The 19,190-nt window shown below is 41.7% G+C and overlaps 1 protein-coding gene across 1 annotated transcript; it reads left to right on the top strand.

The window, feature by feature from the left end:
* The first annotated feature begins 4,183 nt into the window (after positions 1–4,183).
* LOC132148684 (uncharacterized) lies at positions 4,184–7,335 on the top strand. The gene is made up of 7 exons (XM_059557384.1): positions 4,184–4,332; positions 4,455–4,775; positions 4,877–5,185; positions 5,315–5,398; positions 6,875–6,922; positions 7,037–7,117; positions 7,206–7,335. Exons 1-7 carry the CDS (start codon positions 4,272–4,274, stop codon positions 7,259–7,261), a joined length of 960 nt encoding a protein of 319 aa, XP_059413367.1. The 5' UTR covers positions 4,184–4,271; the 3' UTR covers positions 7,262–7,335.
* The last annotated feature ends 11,855 nt before the right edge of the window (positions 7,336–19,190 follow it).

Below are 19,190 nucleotides of genomic sequence, written 5' to 3'. Positions count from 1 at the left end.
AAATCTGTCCTAAGGAAGTTTAGACAGCAAATATTTGTTGTACAAAACAAAACAAGTTTTTTTTTTTATCTGAAAATTCGGTGTCCCCTCCTCCACTGCGAACTTGAATGATTGACACATGACACTGCGCTTCTTAAATTCCCCGCCACGGAAAAGATGAAAGAGCGCCATGAAGTCAATGTGTGGCCAAAACTGTATTGCAATTGTAGTGTTATGCACTGCTATAAACTCAACCGCGGTGCGCGGGGGGCACGTCTGCCTTTTACGCTGGTGACCCATGTTCGAGACCCACTCGGTAAAAACACGAGGTGTGACGGTGAGGACCTGGGGGTTACAAAAGCATAGCCTACATGTGAGCTTTTGTTCTTGTGTAAATTACTCACTAAATGCTAAACTGCAGATAATGTAAGCCACTGGGAGAATAGTGATTCATTGTATTGCTTTAATAGAAAGCCCTATGAAATAATGATAAAGTATTTTTCCAAATCTAAGTTTTGTTATTGTTTTTGTGCCTCGACGGAATTTGGTTCTCTTTTTAATATATTATCTTTATGCTCGGCAGGCCCCCCTGCATAAATGAGGGTCTCTTGGGCTATTTGTGAGTATTGAGCATTAACACTGAACTGTGATTATGTATAATTGCGACTATGTTGCTGTTTTGTCTTGACATTCATCGTGATAGTAACCATTAAGCTGTAATTCTGGCGCACGTTGCTTTTGAGGATTGTGCATTCGTCTTACTTTGCAGGCTGGCTGGCTGTCTCTTTTGGCCGCCGCTTATTGAAGTCCCTTGTTTTGTAAGCATCTTGTACGTTTAGCTTTGGGTAGGCTGTCTAGCTGTCTCTTATAGCCGCCGCCTATTGAATTCCATTGGTTCGTAATCATCCAGCCTGAGAAATTAAGTGGAAAACAAAACACTTTTCAAAACATGGAAACAAAAAACCGCTGAGAAAGGATGCCATTTACTTTAGTATTTAGTCGGTTACTCTATCCCGCTTCTACAGTGAGAGAGCATGGAGTGAGGAACGAGGAGACCAGGACTACACAAACACAGGAGACTTTAAGTCTATCATCCACGGGAAACAGGAAAACACTGGTAGCACAGGTTGACATAAACAAGGATGACATTCAAGAACTGACAAACATTAACTGAATGGACTGTGGCTTTTAAACACAGGATAATCAGGGAGGAACGAGACAAACCTGGAATCAAATGAACGCAATCAACGGGGTGCAAAAACACACAAAACTTGGGACAGAGTCTGACAATACACACACACACACACACACACACACACACACACACATATATATATATATATATATATATAAATCAACCCAAAATGTATTGGTTATACTACAATCACAATAAAAGGGAAGCTGTTTTTTCAACAAGACCACAAAATTAGGAAATTTCATTAACATCAAAATATTTACAGAGAGATAAATTAAACCTGTCACTAGTATCTTTTAAGTTGTTGTGCTTGTAACGTCGTAGATCACATGATAAGGTCAACAAGGTGGATGATGCCTGGATCGCATTCATACTAGATTTGAACGAGATTTGGCTGTAGAGTGCGTACTCTCTAGGTGCTCTTACTTGGTGTACTTATTGAAATTAAGTACCTACTCACTGAGTAGGCAGTTTCGGACGCTAGTTTCTGTCTCCCATTGATTGTCTCCCATGATCCTCGTTTGGTCCATGTGTTTAAGTTACTCCCTTTCTGTTCATTGTTGTTGGGTTTTGAATGTTTAAACCTTGTGTGTCACTGCCTGTCCTGTCTGGATTACCTTCCTATGGATTATTAAAGCCTGTTTATTTGTTGAATCTCATCTTTGTGTCTGTGCCTTCGTTCAAGTTCAAGTCAACTTTATTGTCAATCAACCATTCAACAGTACATTACGCAGCAGACTGAAATTGCGTTTCTCCCATACTCCAATGTGCAATATTAAAACAAGATTTGACACATATAAAATCGAAGGAAGTGCAGGTCGGTTTGGTTTGGCTTTTAGCCTTGCGCTGATGCCCACTCGACTGCCTCGCTTGCTAGGTCTAGCACACCGCTTGCGACTCATGCTAGGTCTCTCTTGCCGCTTGCGTCGCCTCCAGCATCGGCCGGTGTCGGGGGAGGGGGGTGCTTTGCAGGCCTCTGGGTCTTGCTGGTGTAGGATGCCCAGCTCGTTGAGTGCTTTGTGTTCCAGAGCAAACATAACCCTGGAAAGATTTGTAATTTACATTAACATTTAATCATTTAGCAGGCGCTTTTATCCAAAGCGTTTTACAAATGAGAACAATAGAAGCAATAGAAGCAATCAGACCAACAAGAGATCAACAACTTTATACAAGTGCCATGACAAGTCTCAGTTAGTTAATTATCCAGGTTAATAATTACCCTTTTATTCTCCAAACTTTGCATATTATTTCCTTTATACTTACATGTAGGTACTGTATAGGTACACTGTAATTACAAAAAAAAGTTACACTGTAAATTCTGTTTACTTATGCTGTAAAATTTGGGCTGTAACCTAAAGGTTGTTTTTTTATTTTAATTTATTTTTGCCTAAAGTCAGGTCTGGAAGGTGGAAAAAGTGGAGTTTCAAAGATTTTTAAAATGGTGGACAGCAAGTTTGACAGACTATGCCATAATTTGATATTATTGTTCTCATTATGACTGAAGAAAGGAAGTAATGGATAATCTATACCTTTTTGATAACAAACCAGTTTTATCACTAATAACTCAATGACTTTACTTCTAAAATGTAACACAATGAGGGGAACTGCTGAAAGAAAGAAGTGAAACAACAGTAATGCAATAGATAGTGTTCAGAGTAAATGAGTCAGTGTGGCTAACAATATACAGATTTGAAGAACATTTTCACAACCACTGTGACGTCAGAGTCTAGTGTTTCTCCAGGTTAGTGGTTATGGTTATTGTAAGGGTTAAATGGATAGGAAACACAGGAGGAACAGAGTTCAACACAACACTGTTGTCAGCCAGCGCTTGGCTCTAGAGGAGTTTACAGAATGACTGCAAGTTAAACCTGCCTGAACTCTTACTATTGAACATCAACCACAGGTTTCTCTTGAGAGACTGTTCCTAGACATATTAGTAGTGAAATTTTCTTGAATTCGAGTGAATATTGTTGTGGAGAAACTCGGTTTGCTCTCAGAAGAATCAGTCGAGACACTGAGTACTAAATTACAGTCTAAATTAGACTTTATTGCACAAAGACAGCAAAGCCGAGATGCCAGCAGTTAATCTGAAATAGTCTCTTTTAAGGCTACTATTCTCGTACAGTTTTGTTATCACTCATCGTCTAATAAGCATATGGCCAGTTTTTTTTATGTGTGTTACTCCTCTCACCATCTACAGTTATGCTTTAGCTCATTTGGTTCTTCTTTAATTGTGGGATTTTACCTGTTGGTCTGTTTTTAAAAGTAACCTATTATTTAACCCTTTCCAGGAGCCTAGAGGTCTCCAGAGGCAAATGCATTACACTCGAGCTGCCAACAGTTTAAAAATATGTGTGTGCAACATACATATTACTCATCTTCCATACACAGTTACAGCCATGTAGACTATGAAGACTTCAAAATGCATCTGGCTTTCACACACACACACACACACACACACATATATATATATATATATATATATTGTGACGCGTGTCCCGAGGCCTCATCAGCGTCGCCCTGGAAACGCACGAGGAGCACCTGGAAACCTGGTGGCGGCTTATGCACAAGTGAGTGATCACTCCAGAAGACTGGATGCTAACGCTGTTCTCCGTGTTCCCTTGCAGAAAGCTCGTGACCGATCAGCACCCCCCTACGCACGGACACGCCGCACCTGGGACACCACCACGATCAGCGCACCAGCACTTCCCACTCCTGAACACTGAACTCTCTCAAATAAATCCACCCTCCGGGGCCTTACCTTGCACTCCTTGCTGTCGTGTGATTCTTCCCCCCATGACAATATATATATATATATATATATATATATATATATATATATATATATATATATATATATATATAATAAACTTATACAAATGTCTTTTATAGGATAAGTAAAATATTTCATCAATATTTACAAAAGAAGTGTAAAGCAGCACTTACTCATTACGCACTGACATTGAGTCACTATGTAGTAGAATTTCAAAACTCAATCTGTAGATCAGAGGAAGTGAACAAACACAGGAAGAGCTGATAGTATTTAAAGAAAGAGTTGAGATCATATACTGAAGAGAAAGACTGAGAAAAAGAGAAAATGTCTGATGAGTGTCATCTGTGTCTGCTGGGACTGATCTTTCTCTCTTCACTTCTCACAGGTAAACACACTTCTACACGCTCTTTAAACTCCTGTGAAAGAGTTCAGTGTACATATGCACACAATAAAGTTTAATTTATAAATACATAGTATAATTATCTGTCAAATGTTCTTGTGTTTCAGGTGTCAGTGGAGTGGATGATGCTCATGTGTTCATCAGTTCTGGTGGAAATGTCAGTCTGCCCTGTAATAATTATCTTCTTGAATGCAAATCAACTGTATGGATCTATGTCAGATCCAGTTATTCAGAAACAGTTGAACTGATTGCTGAAAGGAAAAAGAAGAAAAACACAGAGATATATGAGAGACTGAGCCTGTGGTCTGACTGCTCTCTGAAAATCAAAAACATCAAAAAAGAAGATTATGGATCTTACATCTGCCAACAATATCTGATTGGACAGCAACTAAAACCTGATGCTCGTGTTTACCTGCATGTTCTTCATGGTAATTTTATGATTATGTGGTCAATTTAAAATGGGCAGATTCTTGATTTAATCTCTCATGCTGATTGAAGAGTGTGTGATGTGTGTTATTTTGTGTTTCAGTCTCATCCTCACAGACTGAGATCAGTGCAGGTCTCTCTGTGACTCTCTCCTGTCAGTTGTATTCATATGATGAAGGCTCTTGTGATAATTTGTTCAGTTCTGAGAGAATTCAGCTGTTCTGGGTGAATCAGGCTGGTGTTAAACTGAATATATCAGACTCCAGATATCAGATATCATCCTCATCAGATCACTGTATCATCACTCTGAATACAACACTCCTGAATGAAGATCACAACAGAGAGTGGAGATGTGAAGTTACTCAGAGAGATCAAGTCAAGAGCTCAGTCACATACACTGTCAAGAGTTCAGGTGAGAAAACATCTCATCAATCAGTCTGTTAGATGTGCTAACATAATACTAATGCTAAAGTTATCTTGTGTGATTGTCATAATCTGCATTTGTCATAATAAAAGCTGAACTAATATTGATCTTTCACAGCTCAAACTGATTCAACAACAGTGATTCCAGTCCACAGCACACACTCTCAGGATCCCTCAACTACAAACACACACACAACTAAAGGTACACCATCACTGTCTTCATCACACCAGTGCTTTACAGCGGCTCTCAGATACTGTTTTCTTCTTAAACCAGTCTCTAGATATAATGAATTCCTCTCTGAAGACATTAAGAGATGGAGTACAGGGAATCACTAACTGTTCATCAGTTTGAGAAACGCTTTATTTGCTGGTTTATTCTGAGCTCAAAAGAGTGTGAGAGACATTAACAAACTGATGCTGTCAGACACTGATTTTGTGTGTACAGTGAGATTGTGACAGGAGCTGAATAACAAAATACTACAGTAAAAGTAAAGTAAAGAAGTTTGTGTTCATACTCAAAGAGCAAAACACACTACGGCATTTAAAAAAAAAAGTAGCTCAACTGTCTGCATACCTGCTAAATTCTGCTGATCTTTACATTGCAGTTTTGTTTAATGCTTACACAAAATTTTTAGAAACTATGGCAACTGGACACACAAACTTAAAGTAATTAGCTACAAACACACATCAAACAGCAGTTGGGTTTCAGTTCTTGCTCAAGGGTTTTAGCAAGGGTCGTGGTATTGAGGTTGGAAGAGAGCGCTGTACAGATCTGGGCCTGTATTCACAAAACACTTGTCTTACCACTAGGAGTTCTCCTAAATAGCAGTAAAAGTTTTTAGCTAGCTTTTTTCTTAAAACCTGTTCACAAAGCTGTTCGCAAAACTTTTACTATGGAATAGACAGAAGTCTAGGCTAAGGGTAAGGGGGCGGTGTCAACCTCATTGCCATGGATGATGTCAGCATACAGGTGCATCTCAATAAATTGGAATATTGTGAAAAAGTTCATTTATTTTAGTAATTCAACTCAAATTTGTTGTGATAGTGAATTGGTGGGTTTTTGTTAAATGTGAGCCAAAATGATCACAATTAAAAGAACCAAAGTCTTAAACTACTTCAGTCTGTGTGCACTGAATTTATTTAATACATGAGTTTCACAAGTTTAGTTGAATTACTGAAATAAATGAACTTTTCCACGACATTCAAATTTATTGTGATGCACCTGTATTATAGCTCACACAGGTCTGGTACATATTCATAATTTTTGTAATGTGAAGTTTAAGTATTTAGGGGGAAGTCGTGGCCTAATGGTTAGAGAGTCGGACTCCCAATCGAAAGGTTGTGAGTTCGAGTCCCGGGCCGGCAGGAATTGTGGGTGGGGGGAGTGCATGTACAGTTCTCTCTCCACCTTCAATACCATGACTTAGGTGCCCTTGAGCAAGGCATCGAACCCCCAACTGCTCCCCGGGCGCCGCAGCATAAATGGCTGCCCACTGCTCCGGGTGTGTGCTCACAGTGTGTGTGTGTGTTCACTGCTCTGTGTGTGTGCATTTCGGATGGGTTAAATGCAGAGCACAAATTCTGAGTATGGGTCACCATACTTGGCTGAATGTCACTTCACTTTCAAAATGTTTCTATGTTCATTATGTTTGAACTGAACTAACAGACATAATCACAGATCCAGGAGAAACTGAAGTCTGTAGGACTGATGGATCATTATTCAGAGGTACCACAGTTCATTAATGCTGAAACAGTCAATCTGAAGAACTTATCATCATTTTATCCCTTTGATTTAATTCACTAAGTCTTGATTCTGTTCATCTTTCCATCTTTCCTGTAGAGATTTTGATCATTCTTAAGACCGCGGTGTTTACTGCTCCTACAGTGATTCTTCTTCAGATCATCTGTGCAAGAAGAGCTGGTGAGTTTTTCAGATGATTCACATTGATCTGGAACAATCTGCACTCATGAGAGCTCAGTAAATGATTTTGTGTTGAATTATTTTGCAGGGAGGAAGGACTCGCATCAGCCAGAGGAAATAGAGATTAATACAATTATAGAATAAAATACTCTGCAAATAACAGCCCAGATTACAGCAAGATTTATCTTCATCTCAATTAATTTTACGATATTTGCAAACAGTTTTGAAGGATATTTTCCAGTTTTCCATACTGTTCTGAATACACAAAATATAATAATAAATCCTTACTTATTATAAGAATGATTGTCTTTCCACCTACATCATGCTGCAACATGTTTTATGTCAGGCATTCATAAATATACATTCACAATTTTGACTTCAAATATTTGCTGAATACTTACTTATTTGAGTCTTTTTCACAGTCTAAAAGTGTAAGAGTAAAGTATTTAAATATAATATTGTGTTAATAACCAGTATCTGGGTAAAAAACAAAATGTTTATGGTAGGCTATTTATTTATTTTATACACAATAAGTTTTAGATTACTAATAATAATAATAATAATAATAATAATAATAATAAAAGGATAATTAACGAAAATTAATCAAACATTGACCAAATAAATAAATAAACCTAACGAAAACATATCTCTTGGCTGGATAACTTTAGCTATAAAATGTTTTTTTTTTACTGCAACCTATTAGATATTACTGCATACGGAAGTTCTAAGCGGCCGTGCATTATTATTTTTTTCCTTCTGGTTTTCTCGTTATAACGACTTAATTTTCTCGTTATCTCGACATAACCAAAGTCATTTTCTCATTATAACGACTTAATTTTCTTGTTATCTCGACATAACAAAAGTCGTTTTCTCGTTATAACGACTTAATTTTCTATTTATCACGACATAACCAAAGTCGTTTTTATCATTATAACGACCTAATTTTCTCGTTATCTCGACATAACCAAAGTTGTTTTCTCGTTATAACGACTTAATTTTCTCGTTATCTCGACATAACCAAAGTCGTTTTCTCATTATAACGACTTAATTTTCTCTCTTTTTTTTTTAAATTGTTTATTTAAAAGGGACAATGCACATTAATTAAATTTTTTTGTTTTACATGTAAAATGTAAATGCGCTAGAGTTAGCTAGAGAGCTAATTTTCATCTGTAGTCCCTTGGCAGGTAGACACAGCATCATAATACAAAAAAAATACATGTAAAACAGAAAACAATTTAACAAAATAGATACATAATAATAAATACAATACAAAGAAGGACAGTAGCTAAGATAAGATAAACCAACTATTAATGATTGCAGTTTTGAGTGTTTTTAATCCATTTCTTAAGTGTAAATTTAAATGATAAATAGCTGGTGCTCTCTCTGAGTTCCATAGGGAGGCAGTTCCAATAATTTGAGGCCCGTACTGAGTAGACTGTTTGGCCAAACTTACTACGTCTATACGGTACAAGACAGTCTCCCCTGGTAACTGCCCTTGTTGCCCTGCCACTGCTGTTCTTCTTTATCTCGACATAACCAAAGTCGTTTTCTCGTTATAACGACTTAATTTTCTCGTTATCTCGACATAACCAAAGTTGTTTTCTCGTTATAACGACTTAATTTTCTCGTTATCTCGACATAACCATAGTCGTTTTCTCATTTTAACGACTTAATTTTCTCGTTATCTCGACATAACCAAAGTTGTTTTCTCATTATAATGACTTAATTTTCTCTTTTTTTATTGTTTATTTAAAAGGGACAATGCACATTAATTAAAATTTTTTGTTTTACACTCGAAATGTAAATGCGCCAGAGTTAGCTAGAGAGCTAATTTTCATCTGTAGTCCCTTGGCCGGTAGACACAGCATCATAATACAAAAAAAATACATGTAAAACAGAAAACAATTTAACAAAATAGATACATAATAATAAATACAATACAAAGAAGGGCAGTAGCTAGGATAAGATATACCAACTATTAATGATTGCAGTTTTGAGTGTTTTTAATCCATTTCTTAAGTGTAAATTTAAATGATAAATAGCTGGTGCTCTCTCTGAGTTCCATAGGGAGGCAGTTCCAATAATTTGAGGCCTGTACTGAGAAGACTGTTTGGCCAAACTTACTATGTTCATACGGTACAACACAGTCTCCCCTGGTAACTGCCCTTGTTGCCCTGCCACTGCTGTTCTTCTTTATCTCGACATAACCAAAGTCGTTTTCTCGTTATAAAGACTTAATTTTCTCGTTATCTCGACATAACGAAAGTCATTTTCTCATTTTATCGACTTAATTTTCTCGTTATCACATCATAAGCAAAGTCGTTTTCTCATTATAACGACTTAATTTTCTCATTATCACGACATAACCAAAGCTGTTTTCTCGTTATAACGTACTCGGTTACTAAACGTAACCTCGGTTCTCTCTAGAAGAGCGAACGAGTACTGCGTCTTAGCTAAGACGCTACGGGAAAAGTCTCTTTTCACGAAATACTGAAGCAAAAAATTATCCTTAATTTTGTATTTTTGTAAAGCGCATTTGCAGCAGTACACAGCCATAGGCGAGACGGCTCGTTCGCTCATTGGCTTGTTTCTGCGGCAGCTGCACAGCCTATCGAGCGCGGGCTGATGCAACATCAGACCAACAAGGGCGCTTCGCGCCCTTCTTGCCACTTCCCGCCGAAACAGGTGTGGCCCAACCTATAAAAGGAGCTCGAAAAGGCTGACTCACCTGATTTATTTCATCGCCGAAGCGAACCAGAGTAAATCGTGCGCACGGCAGAGAACGCAGTACTCGTTCGCTCTTCTAGAGAGAACCGAGGTTACGTTTAGTAACCGAGTACGTTCTCTTACGAGAGCTCTCTCGTACTGCGTCTTAGCTAAGACGCTACGGGAACCCAATGCAAAACGCCGTGCGTGCAGGGATCACACACCAATAAACCTGAAGCAACGCCCAGGATTTACAGTGCACAGTCACCTGAGGGACTCACAGAGAGTCCAGGACAGAAAAGGGAAAAAGCCCTCCGTCCTATATCTAGCAGCATCCGTAGATGCGGCAATATGACATCACACAGCCGAGGCAAGGCCTGACCAATGTGGCAATGCGGGTCTTACGCAATACTGCCCATATAACAGTCGGCAGCGCATAGCGCTCGTGAACTCAGAATTCCCCTCAGGGCCCTGATTCAACTATACCGACAACAGCCTTGCTTGCGGGGACCTCCAGGTTATAGAACCTGATAAATGTAGACGGCGAGGCCCAACCTGCCGCCATACATATATCCTGCAAGGAGATCCCAGTAGACCACGCCCACGACGAGGCGACGCCTCTTGTGGAGTGTGCTCTGACGCCCAACGGGCACTGAAGGCCCCTGGAAGCATAAGCTAACGCTATGGCGTCAACTATCCATCTGGATAGAGTCTGTCTCGAAACAGCCATTCCCTTGAAACGTCCACCGAACGAGACAAACAGCTGCTCCGTCTGCCGAAAGGCAGCAGAGCGAGACACATAAGCTCTTAAAACCCTGACAGGGCAAAGAAAACTCGAGTCTCCATCCTCCCCTGACACCGGCAGGGCAGACAGGGCAATAACCTGAGCCCGAAATGGTGTGTTGAGGGATTTCGGCACATAACCGTGCCTAGATTTGAGTATGACCCTTGAGTCATTGGGCCCAAACTCCAAGCACGACTGGCTCACCGAGAGTGCGTGCAAATCACCCACATGCTTCACAGAAGCGAGAGCCAACAAGAATATGGTCTTGAGCGACAGATGCTGAAGGCTAACCGATTGGATAGGCTCAAAAGGGGGACCCTTCATGGCCTCCAAAACCGCCGCGAGGTCCCACATAGGGACTGACGGAGGTCTGGGAGGATTCAGCCTCCTAGCTCCTCTGAGGAACCGGATGACTAAATCGTTCCTTCCTATTGACTGACCGGACGCCATTTCAGAAAACGCCGCGATGGCCGCCACATAAAACTTTGAGCGTGGATGGGGCTCTGCCCTTATCCAACAGCTCCTGTAGGAAGGGGAGGACCTCCGTCACCTCACAACTAAGGGGTGAATAACCTCGAGCTGTGCACCAGCTGGAGAACACCGACCACTTCGAGGCATACAGACGTCGTGTCGACGGAGCTCTAGCCTGAGTGATGGTATTTAGCACTCCCACTGCGAGATCAGCGGGTAACCGTTGAGCACCCACACATGGAGGGACCACAACTCCGGTTGAGGGTGCCAAATCGAGCCCCTGGCCTGCGAGAGGAGGTCCCTCCTCAACGGTACCGGCCACGGGGCGACATCTGCTAACTGCATCAAATCTGGGAACCATGGTTGGTTCTTCCAAAGAGGTGCTACAAGCAGTATTGAACATCTTGTTTCTCTCACCCGTTCTATCACCTGTGGAAGGAGGGAGACGGGAGGGAACGCATAAAGCGGGCAGCACGGCCATCTCCGTGACAGCGCGCTTTCGTTCTTGGAAAAGAATGCGGGGCAGTGAGCGTTTTCGTGGGACGCAAAGAGGTCCTCCTCCGCTATGCCAAATCTCTCCCACAACAGCCGGACTGTTTGCAGGTGTAGAGACCATTTGCCCGTAGGAACATTGCCTCTGGACAGCCTGTCTGGACCCAGATTCTGCAGTCCAGGCACATGCACTGCTCTCAGCGAGCACACGTTGCGCTGAGCCCAAACCAGGAGGCGTTCCGTCAGCCTGCACAGGTTTCGGGACCCAAGACCGCCCTGGCGATTTACGTAGGACACCACGGACATGTTGTCCACACGGACTACGACGTGGTGATCCTTGATATGGGGACAGTGCGTCAGCGCGTTCTCCACTGCCAGTGTTTCCAGGCAGTTGATATGATGGAGCTTTTCCCGTTCTGACCATAGGCCAAAGGACGGTCTGCCTTCGAGCAGCGCTCCCCATCCCGAAGTGGAGGCGTCCGTCGACATCATTTTCACACTCGGGGAAGTCCCAAGGCTTACACCTGATCGGTACCAGCCGTTCGCTGTCCAAGGTGCTAGAGCCGCAACACAGCTCTGATCGACCTTGAAATGCAGCCGGCCAGATGCCCACGCTCTGCGCGGCACCCGAGCCTTCAGCCAGAACTGCAGGGGGCGCATGCGGAGCAGGCCCAGCACCCCCCTCGCTTTGAGCTTGAGACACAGGCTCTACAGCCCTTTTGCTCAACAGTTTTGATATTTCGGCCCGAAGTATGTGTGCTACTTCTGTTTTGACCGTAGTTCCAAAAAACTGTAGCGAGTAGCCTCTCTTTATAATGCCTAGCACCCAATCCGAAACCCCTGGAAGCGCTGACCATGCATCTGCAAGAATGGCTAAGGGCTGGATGCGAAGCGCGCTCTGTTGACCGGGCAACGGAGCGTACGTGCACGGGCCTCGTTTTTACAGAAGCCACGCGCCGTATGTGACATAGTGTATGTGGGCACTGGGGAGTGGGCACGTTTACTATGTGGCGCGCTCGACCGATCTGTGTCGATCTTACGTGCGCGAGCCCTGTGTGCAGGGTACATGTGGAGATGGGCACTGAGGAGTGGGCATCGTCACTGCATTTATAGCACCATCGGCCGTGGCCGGACGAGCGTGCATGGGTTTTGTTTTTTACAGAATCCACATGACGCGTGTGACATAGTAATTGTGGGCACTGAGGGGTGGGCACGCTTACTATGCAGTGTGCGCGATCGACTTGAGCCGCTTTTATGGGCGCAGGCCCTGTGTGCAGGGCTGTGCTTACATGTGGAGATGGGCACTGAGCAGTGGGCATCGTCACTACATTTATAGCACCATCGGCCGTGGCCGGACGAACGTGCACGGGTTTCATTTTTACAGAAACCACATGACGCGTGTGACATAGTGATTGTGGGCACTGAGGAGTGGGCACGTCTACTATGTAGTGCGCGTGATCGACTTGAGTCGCTTTTATGGGCGCAGGCCCTGTGTGCAGGGCTGTGCTTTTATGTGGAGATGGGCACTGAGCAGTGGGCATCGTCACTACTTTTATAGCACCATCGGCCGTGGCCGGGACACCAGATATTACACCTTTTTCTGGAAATATCTTGGTAGCCGTGATAACGGTTTTCGTGTGCAGGCAAGCGGGCAACCGTACAGGTTTGCGCATTGCAAAAAACGCTGAAACAGTCACAATCTCTGGAACTGAAACAGCGGCTCGCTTAGGTGAGAGCCCGGCCACAGCGGAACTCGTACACCGGAGCTTCGATGAAGCAGCCATCGTGTGTAGTGCCGACGCAGCGTCATGCAGCATGCATAGATGGCTTTCCTAGGATGGCTTCGGGGCTCCCGGCCTCACCGTAATCCTCTGCCGCGGTCCCCGCGGCGCGGGGCGACGGCCGGTAGAGCGAGAACGGGGGTCTCGAGCTGCGTTGCTGATGCTGTTGTGATAACGGCTTTTGTGTGCAGGCAAGCGGGCAACTGTGCAGGCTTGCGCATTGCAGAAAACGCTGAGACAGTCACAATTCCTGGAACTGAAACAGCGGCGCGCTTGGGTGAGAGCTCGGCCACAGCGGAACTCGTACACCTGCGCTTCGATGAAGCAGCCATCGTTAGTAGTGCCGACGCAGCGTCACACAGCAGGCTTTAGATGGCAACACCGCTTTTGCCACCGTCCAGCAGAGGGTGGACAAAGGTGTGTCGCTATTGCCTGTTCAACTGGCGGAAGTGAGTGGTAGTTCCTGTTTTTAGCATCATCAGTGTGGAGAATGCTAGTGAGACAGACGAACGAGTTCTTGCTGAATATGGAGCGTTCCAAGCCTTCGCCACCTCTTCGTGAAGCTCAGGAAGAAATGAGGCGGGCTTTGAGAAGTACGCTCATCCGAAAAGGAAATACCATCCAGCCGGGAACGAGAGGGGGGGCGCTGGTGCAAACCACTCGCGGCCGAGACTCATCGCGGCCAACACGAGCATTCGCCCCGGCTCCTTCTCGATGTCAGCTCATCTGCTGGGCTTCTGAGCAGAAGGCGCGAGATCCTCGGAGCTCGCCCAGCCCTCACTGCCCGAAGCTAGCAGAGAGCGCGTGTCCTCTTCCCCCGACGCGGCCCTGAGATCGACTTCCTCGGACGACGTGCCGGCAAACAGCGGGCGCTGCCCACCGGGAAGCGATGCAGGGGGGGGCGGTGAAGCAGGGCGAACCGGCGAGCTCGGTTGAGCTGAAGACGGTTCCGGAATCCGCTGGAAGCGATGCTTTTACGGCGCCTCAGCGCAGCGGAGAATGCAGACTCAGAGAAAAAGGCCAGGCGAGGCACTATAGACCTGAATATAACTGATGGGGTGTTGAATACTGTATGTCCACTTTACTGTACGCGTTTGGGATAGAATAGTGCAGTATTGTTCATTACTGACCTTTAATTAATTCATAAATTTTAGATGCTTGAATCAATGTGATTATTTTGTGTATTAAGTTCTTGCTAGATACATGAGTTTCACCAACGCGTTCTGTGTCCTAAAATTACTGCTTATCAAAACCAAGGTTGACGTCGCTGTATTGTGTTTGCACCTATATCTTTATTTGTGCTTCTTTGAGGCACATGATTGTTAGTTAATCAGCGGGGATGTTCTGTTTATCTACAGTAGGAAGGGGATTTAACGACGTAGCTATTTGTGATGTGCCTCTTTTCCTTATTATTAATCATATTGATGAGAAATGTGATGTATATGTAAAGGGTATATGCTAATTTAATTCAGTGTTGTTCTATAGTGTTGTAATCTTTTGTTTTCTCTACACATACACACGTATCCGCTCTTTTCAAACTGAAGCTTGTAATGCACATGATTTCTGTCAAGGCATGTAATGACTACTAAAATTACAAATTATATAAAATTTTATATCAAATAAAGGGAAAATTAAAAGTGATCTTAATCCAAGCAGCTCTAAAAGATCTTAGAATAGTTCTGCATCCTTCTGCAGGCGCTCCGCCTGTGTTTCTGGTGTTGTTGCTTTGACCATTTAAACATGTTAATTACAAAAACAAAAAGTTTGGTGTACTGTCTCTGGAAATATCAACAGTGATTGATAAGCCTTTATTTATGTATTGTAGAAATATAGGCTACAGTAAGAGCGACTGGTTGTCTATCAGATGCATGTCAAAGTTGAGTTTGTGACTTTAGCAACAGTAGGTAAAACTGTCATTATGTCGAGATCACGAGAAAATTAAGTCGTTATAACAAGAAAACGACTTTGGTTATGTCGAGATAACGATAAATGTTCACAGCTATTTTTTTTTTTTATTACAATTTAAACCATCTATATCTTTACCGTATGAGTTTGTCAAGGTTTTTATAACATTCTGGATCTTATTGTCTGATACTGTTGTTAAATCAAAAACAGGTTCTGCTGAGTTAACAGAGTTAAGTTCTCTATATCTGATAGCAAATTTATCAGTCAATCTCTGAACTGAGTCAGCAAAATGATTATTAAAAGTATCTATAATTTCTTCAGGTTTATTAAGTATTCTTCCTTCAAGATTTATTTCTGAACATTTAGTACATGATTTAGATTCTTTCTTAGTTAGTTTGCCACACCTTTTTGCCAGTTCCTTTAGCCTAATTTAAAATATTAATAAAATAGTGTGCCTTAGCCTGCCGTAATGTCTTAACCACCTTGTTTCTTAAGCTATTAAACAGAAGTCGATCCTGTCGTAAACCAGATTTTATAGCTTTTTTTTTTTTGAACATTAGCACACGTTTTCATGAGCATCCATACCTCTTCCAAAATCCTTGGTAGGTTATTCTTTCTATGAACATTTAAGCACTTTTTCCAAATCTTCAGTAGATAAAAGCGATACCCAGTCAATCTGTCCAAACTCTTCTTCAAACGCACTCGTAACCTTTTTTGGTATTCTTTACGTATATCCACTTCTTTAAAAAAGTTTTTAAAGTGATCATTGAATGAAATATCGGATGAGGGTGGTCTATACACTGCAACTATAATAAAAGACATTTGCGGAGATAGTGTAATTAAAACAGCAATACATTCAAATTCATTAGAACACGCAACATAAATAAGAAGCCAGTCATTACAAGAGACATGACAAAGAAACATTATCTAAAGTTTCACAGTGAATAAAGTTAATCTTCTCATGAATCTTCACCTTCAAAACCAGGAGATTAAACTGTGAGATTCCTCATAGACAGTAAAAGATTGCTTGCGAGCTTCTCCTCCTGTCCATATGGTAATTTCTCTACTGTGCGACAGAGAGTCGCAGGATATGTCGCAATAGTTAGCCTATTTTTACAAAAGCTGCTTCTACTGGGCCACAACGTAAGATACAAGGTAATGGGACATATTATAAATTTTCGTGTTTCTTTAGAAATAATGAATGGACAAATGGAGTCTTTAAACGCCTCAGATGTAAAGTTATTCGCTGTCAAAGTGATGCCAAAATGAATGGGAGTCAATGGAATGCTAACAGCAGGTGGGGGTCCGCTAGCCAATGGCGGCACCCAGGGGTGCTTCAAAAAAATATGAAACCCTGTCCCCCTGCCTGGATCAGTGAGCTGCGTCTAGGACCGATGATGTCACTTCAAGGGAGGCATGTTGTACACGTCCCCGTCCCTTGATCCCAACCCCGCGTCAAAACAGTGCCACAAAGAGAGACATGAAATACTTTTGAATAAAATGAAATACTTGTTTATTAATGAAGAAACAAAGTTACGTTTAAAGTTATATTTTCCTTATTTTTTTATTTGCAATGCCAAATGGACAATTAATGGATTGGCATATCCGACTTTATTATGGACAATGATTTGATTTATTCAAGGTAAAGCACACATCAGAAACAGACTACTAAATTCCATCTGCGTCCCTACACATGGTATACAGCAATATTAAAACCATCAAACAATCCAAATGCCCTTAAAGAGCAGCGGCAGCAGTTCCCACCAGCATTCACTGCCACCAGACGTTCAGCGATATCTCTGTGTGTCTGTAGTGCTGAAAGACTGTAGTGCTGCTGATATTCAGATTAACAACATCCTTAATCACATGATCTGGTTTAAATATTAGAAACATGATGACTGGGAAAGATGATAGCAAACAATCCAGGTGTAGCGTTTACTAAATCCTGACTGAAAAGATCCTCACAGAGGAAGCGGAAATGAAAGACAGTGTCAGTGAAGGTGGTTGTGAATGTGTGTTAGTTACAGGATCAGAGAATGACACTGTTCCTCTGTCACAGTCCAGATACACTCTCACACACTCAAGCTTCTGTTTAACAGGAACGCCAGACAACATCATACAATCCATACACACACACCAGACATCAGAGAAAACACGTCCCTTTCTGTGCACTGTAAAACCTTTTGACTAAACCAATTGCCTTGGCTTAAACCATGCAAGTTTTAAAACTCTGCAGTAAAGTACAGTAATTAAGTGCTGATTGAGCATTAGTGATGAACAGCTGCTGTTAACAAACAAATTCACTGAAGGAAAGAGAAATGCATGAACTGACATAAATGTATATTTTCTTTAAGTGAACTCACCTGAATTAAGTTCAGATTACTCATTACTAAAACTTAAACTAAACTCAAACTTCCTCAAACAGTTTGAGTTAACATTATTTGTTGTGTTTTTAAGGCAATCTGTTTACTCATATGTTCGAGTTACATGACTTGTCTCGTTTTAAGTTTTATTTAAACAACAGTTTCACCACAAAGGTTCAGATTGGAGGACAGGGGTGACGGAGGTCCAACAAATGGTTTTGCACTGAGGCTCATAAGATAATGTCATGTATCATACATAGTTCAATCAGGACCACTTCCGTCAAGTATGTTTATGACAATTATATTGCATACAGTTAAGTGTTGGCGGTATGGTTATGTTCTGGGCAACACTCCACACGCCTGTCCATGCAGCCATGCTTGGGCAGAGCAGGGAGAGCAGCAAGACAAACCCCCCTGGGGTACAGAACAGAACCATTATAAGCATATATAATTACAATTCACAATTACATGAGTTCTAAACAAAATGTGATAGAGACTGCTTCCAATGAAGAGATTGTAAAGAAAGAACAAAGTTAGATCGGATTACAGGTTCAGTTGGTGGAGTTGGGGTTGGAGGAGGGACTTAATTGCAAGCAGCGATGCGATGGAAGAGACACTGAAGAATGGGAATTTAAATAGACTGCAGGTGATAGGTGTCAAGATTGGATTGGTACACGTCCACACGACCACAAACGTGGTCTGACTGAATTAACTCTATGCTCAATTACTGTGTAATGATGATGAAAACTGAAGACAAGAGAAACTGTTATAATAAATCTGTGCTTACTTAGCCTGTCACTCAAACCAGAAACCCTTACCTTCACTCAAGAATATATATATATATATATATATATATATATATATATATATACACATATATATAGTACAGACCAAAAGTTTGGACACACCTTCTTATTCAAAGAGTTTTCTTTATTTTTATGACTATGAAAATTGTAGATTCACACTGAAGGCATCAAAACTATGAATTATATATGGAATTATATACATAACAAAAAAGTGTGAAACAACTGAAAATATGTCATATTGTAGGTTCTTCAAAGTAGCCACCTTTTTCTTTGATTACTGCTTTGCACACTCTTGGCATTCTCTTGATGAGCTTCAAGAGGTAGTCACCTGAAATGGTCTTGCAACAGTCTTGAAGGAGTTCCCCGAGAGATGCTTAGCACTTGTTGGCCCTTTTGCCTTCTGTCTGCGGTCCAGCTCACCCCTAAACCATCTGGATTGGGTTCAGGTCCGGTGACTGTGGAGGCCAGGTCATCTGGCGCAGCACCCCACCACTCTCCTTCTTGGTCAAATAGCCCTTGATGCCTTCAGTGAAAATAAAGAAAACTCTTTGAATGAGAAGGTGTGTCCAAACTTTTGGTCTGTACTGTATATATATATATTTTGGAGGCTTCATTAGAAAGCACTCTCAACATTTATTATTATTGAACTGCATGTACACATATGAATGATAGAAATTAAGACACTTTTCACACTTCTCATTTGTTTTAAATGTTACATAAATATTCGGGTTGTATATATTATTACATATATAATTATTACATTAC

The sequence above is a fragment of the Carassius carassius genome, chromosome 9 (genome assembly GCF_963082965.1).
Source record: "Carassius carassius chromosome 9, fCarCar2.1, whole genome shotgun sequence".
Taxonomy (NCBI): domain Eukaryota; kingdom Metazoa; phylum Chordata; class Actinopteri; order Cypriniformes; family Cyprinidae; genus Carassius; species Carassius carassius.
This window is presented reverse-complemented; position numbering and strand designations above follow the sequence as displayed.

Bases quoted from the DNA above. Each gene is read 5' to 3' on its own strand.
- LOC132148684 (XM_059557384.1), top strand. From the start codon at position 4,272: ATGTCTGATGAGTGTCATCTGTGTCTGCTGGGACTGATCTTTCTCTCT. The intron at 6,923-7,036 runs GTACCACAGTTC...TCTTTCCTGTAG, and splicing joins TGATGGATCATTATTCAGAG to AGATTTTGATCATTCTTAAG. The intron at 7,118-7,205 runs GTGAGTTTTTCA...ATTATTTTGCAG, and splicing joins CATCTGTGCAAGAAGAGCTG to GGAGGAAGGACTCGCATCAG.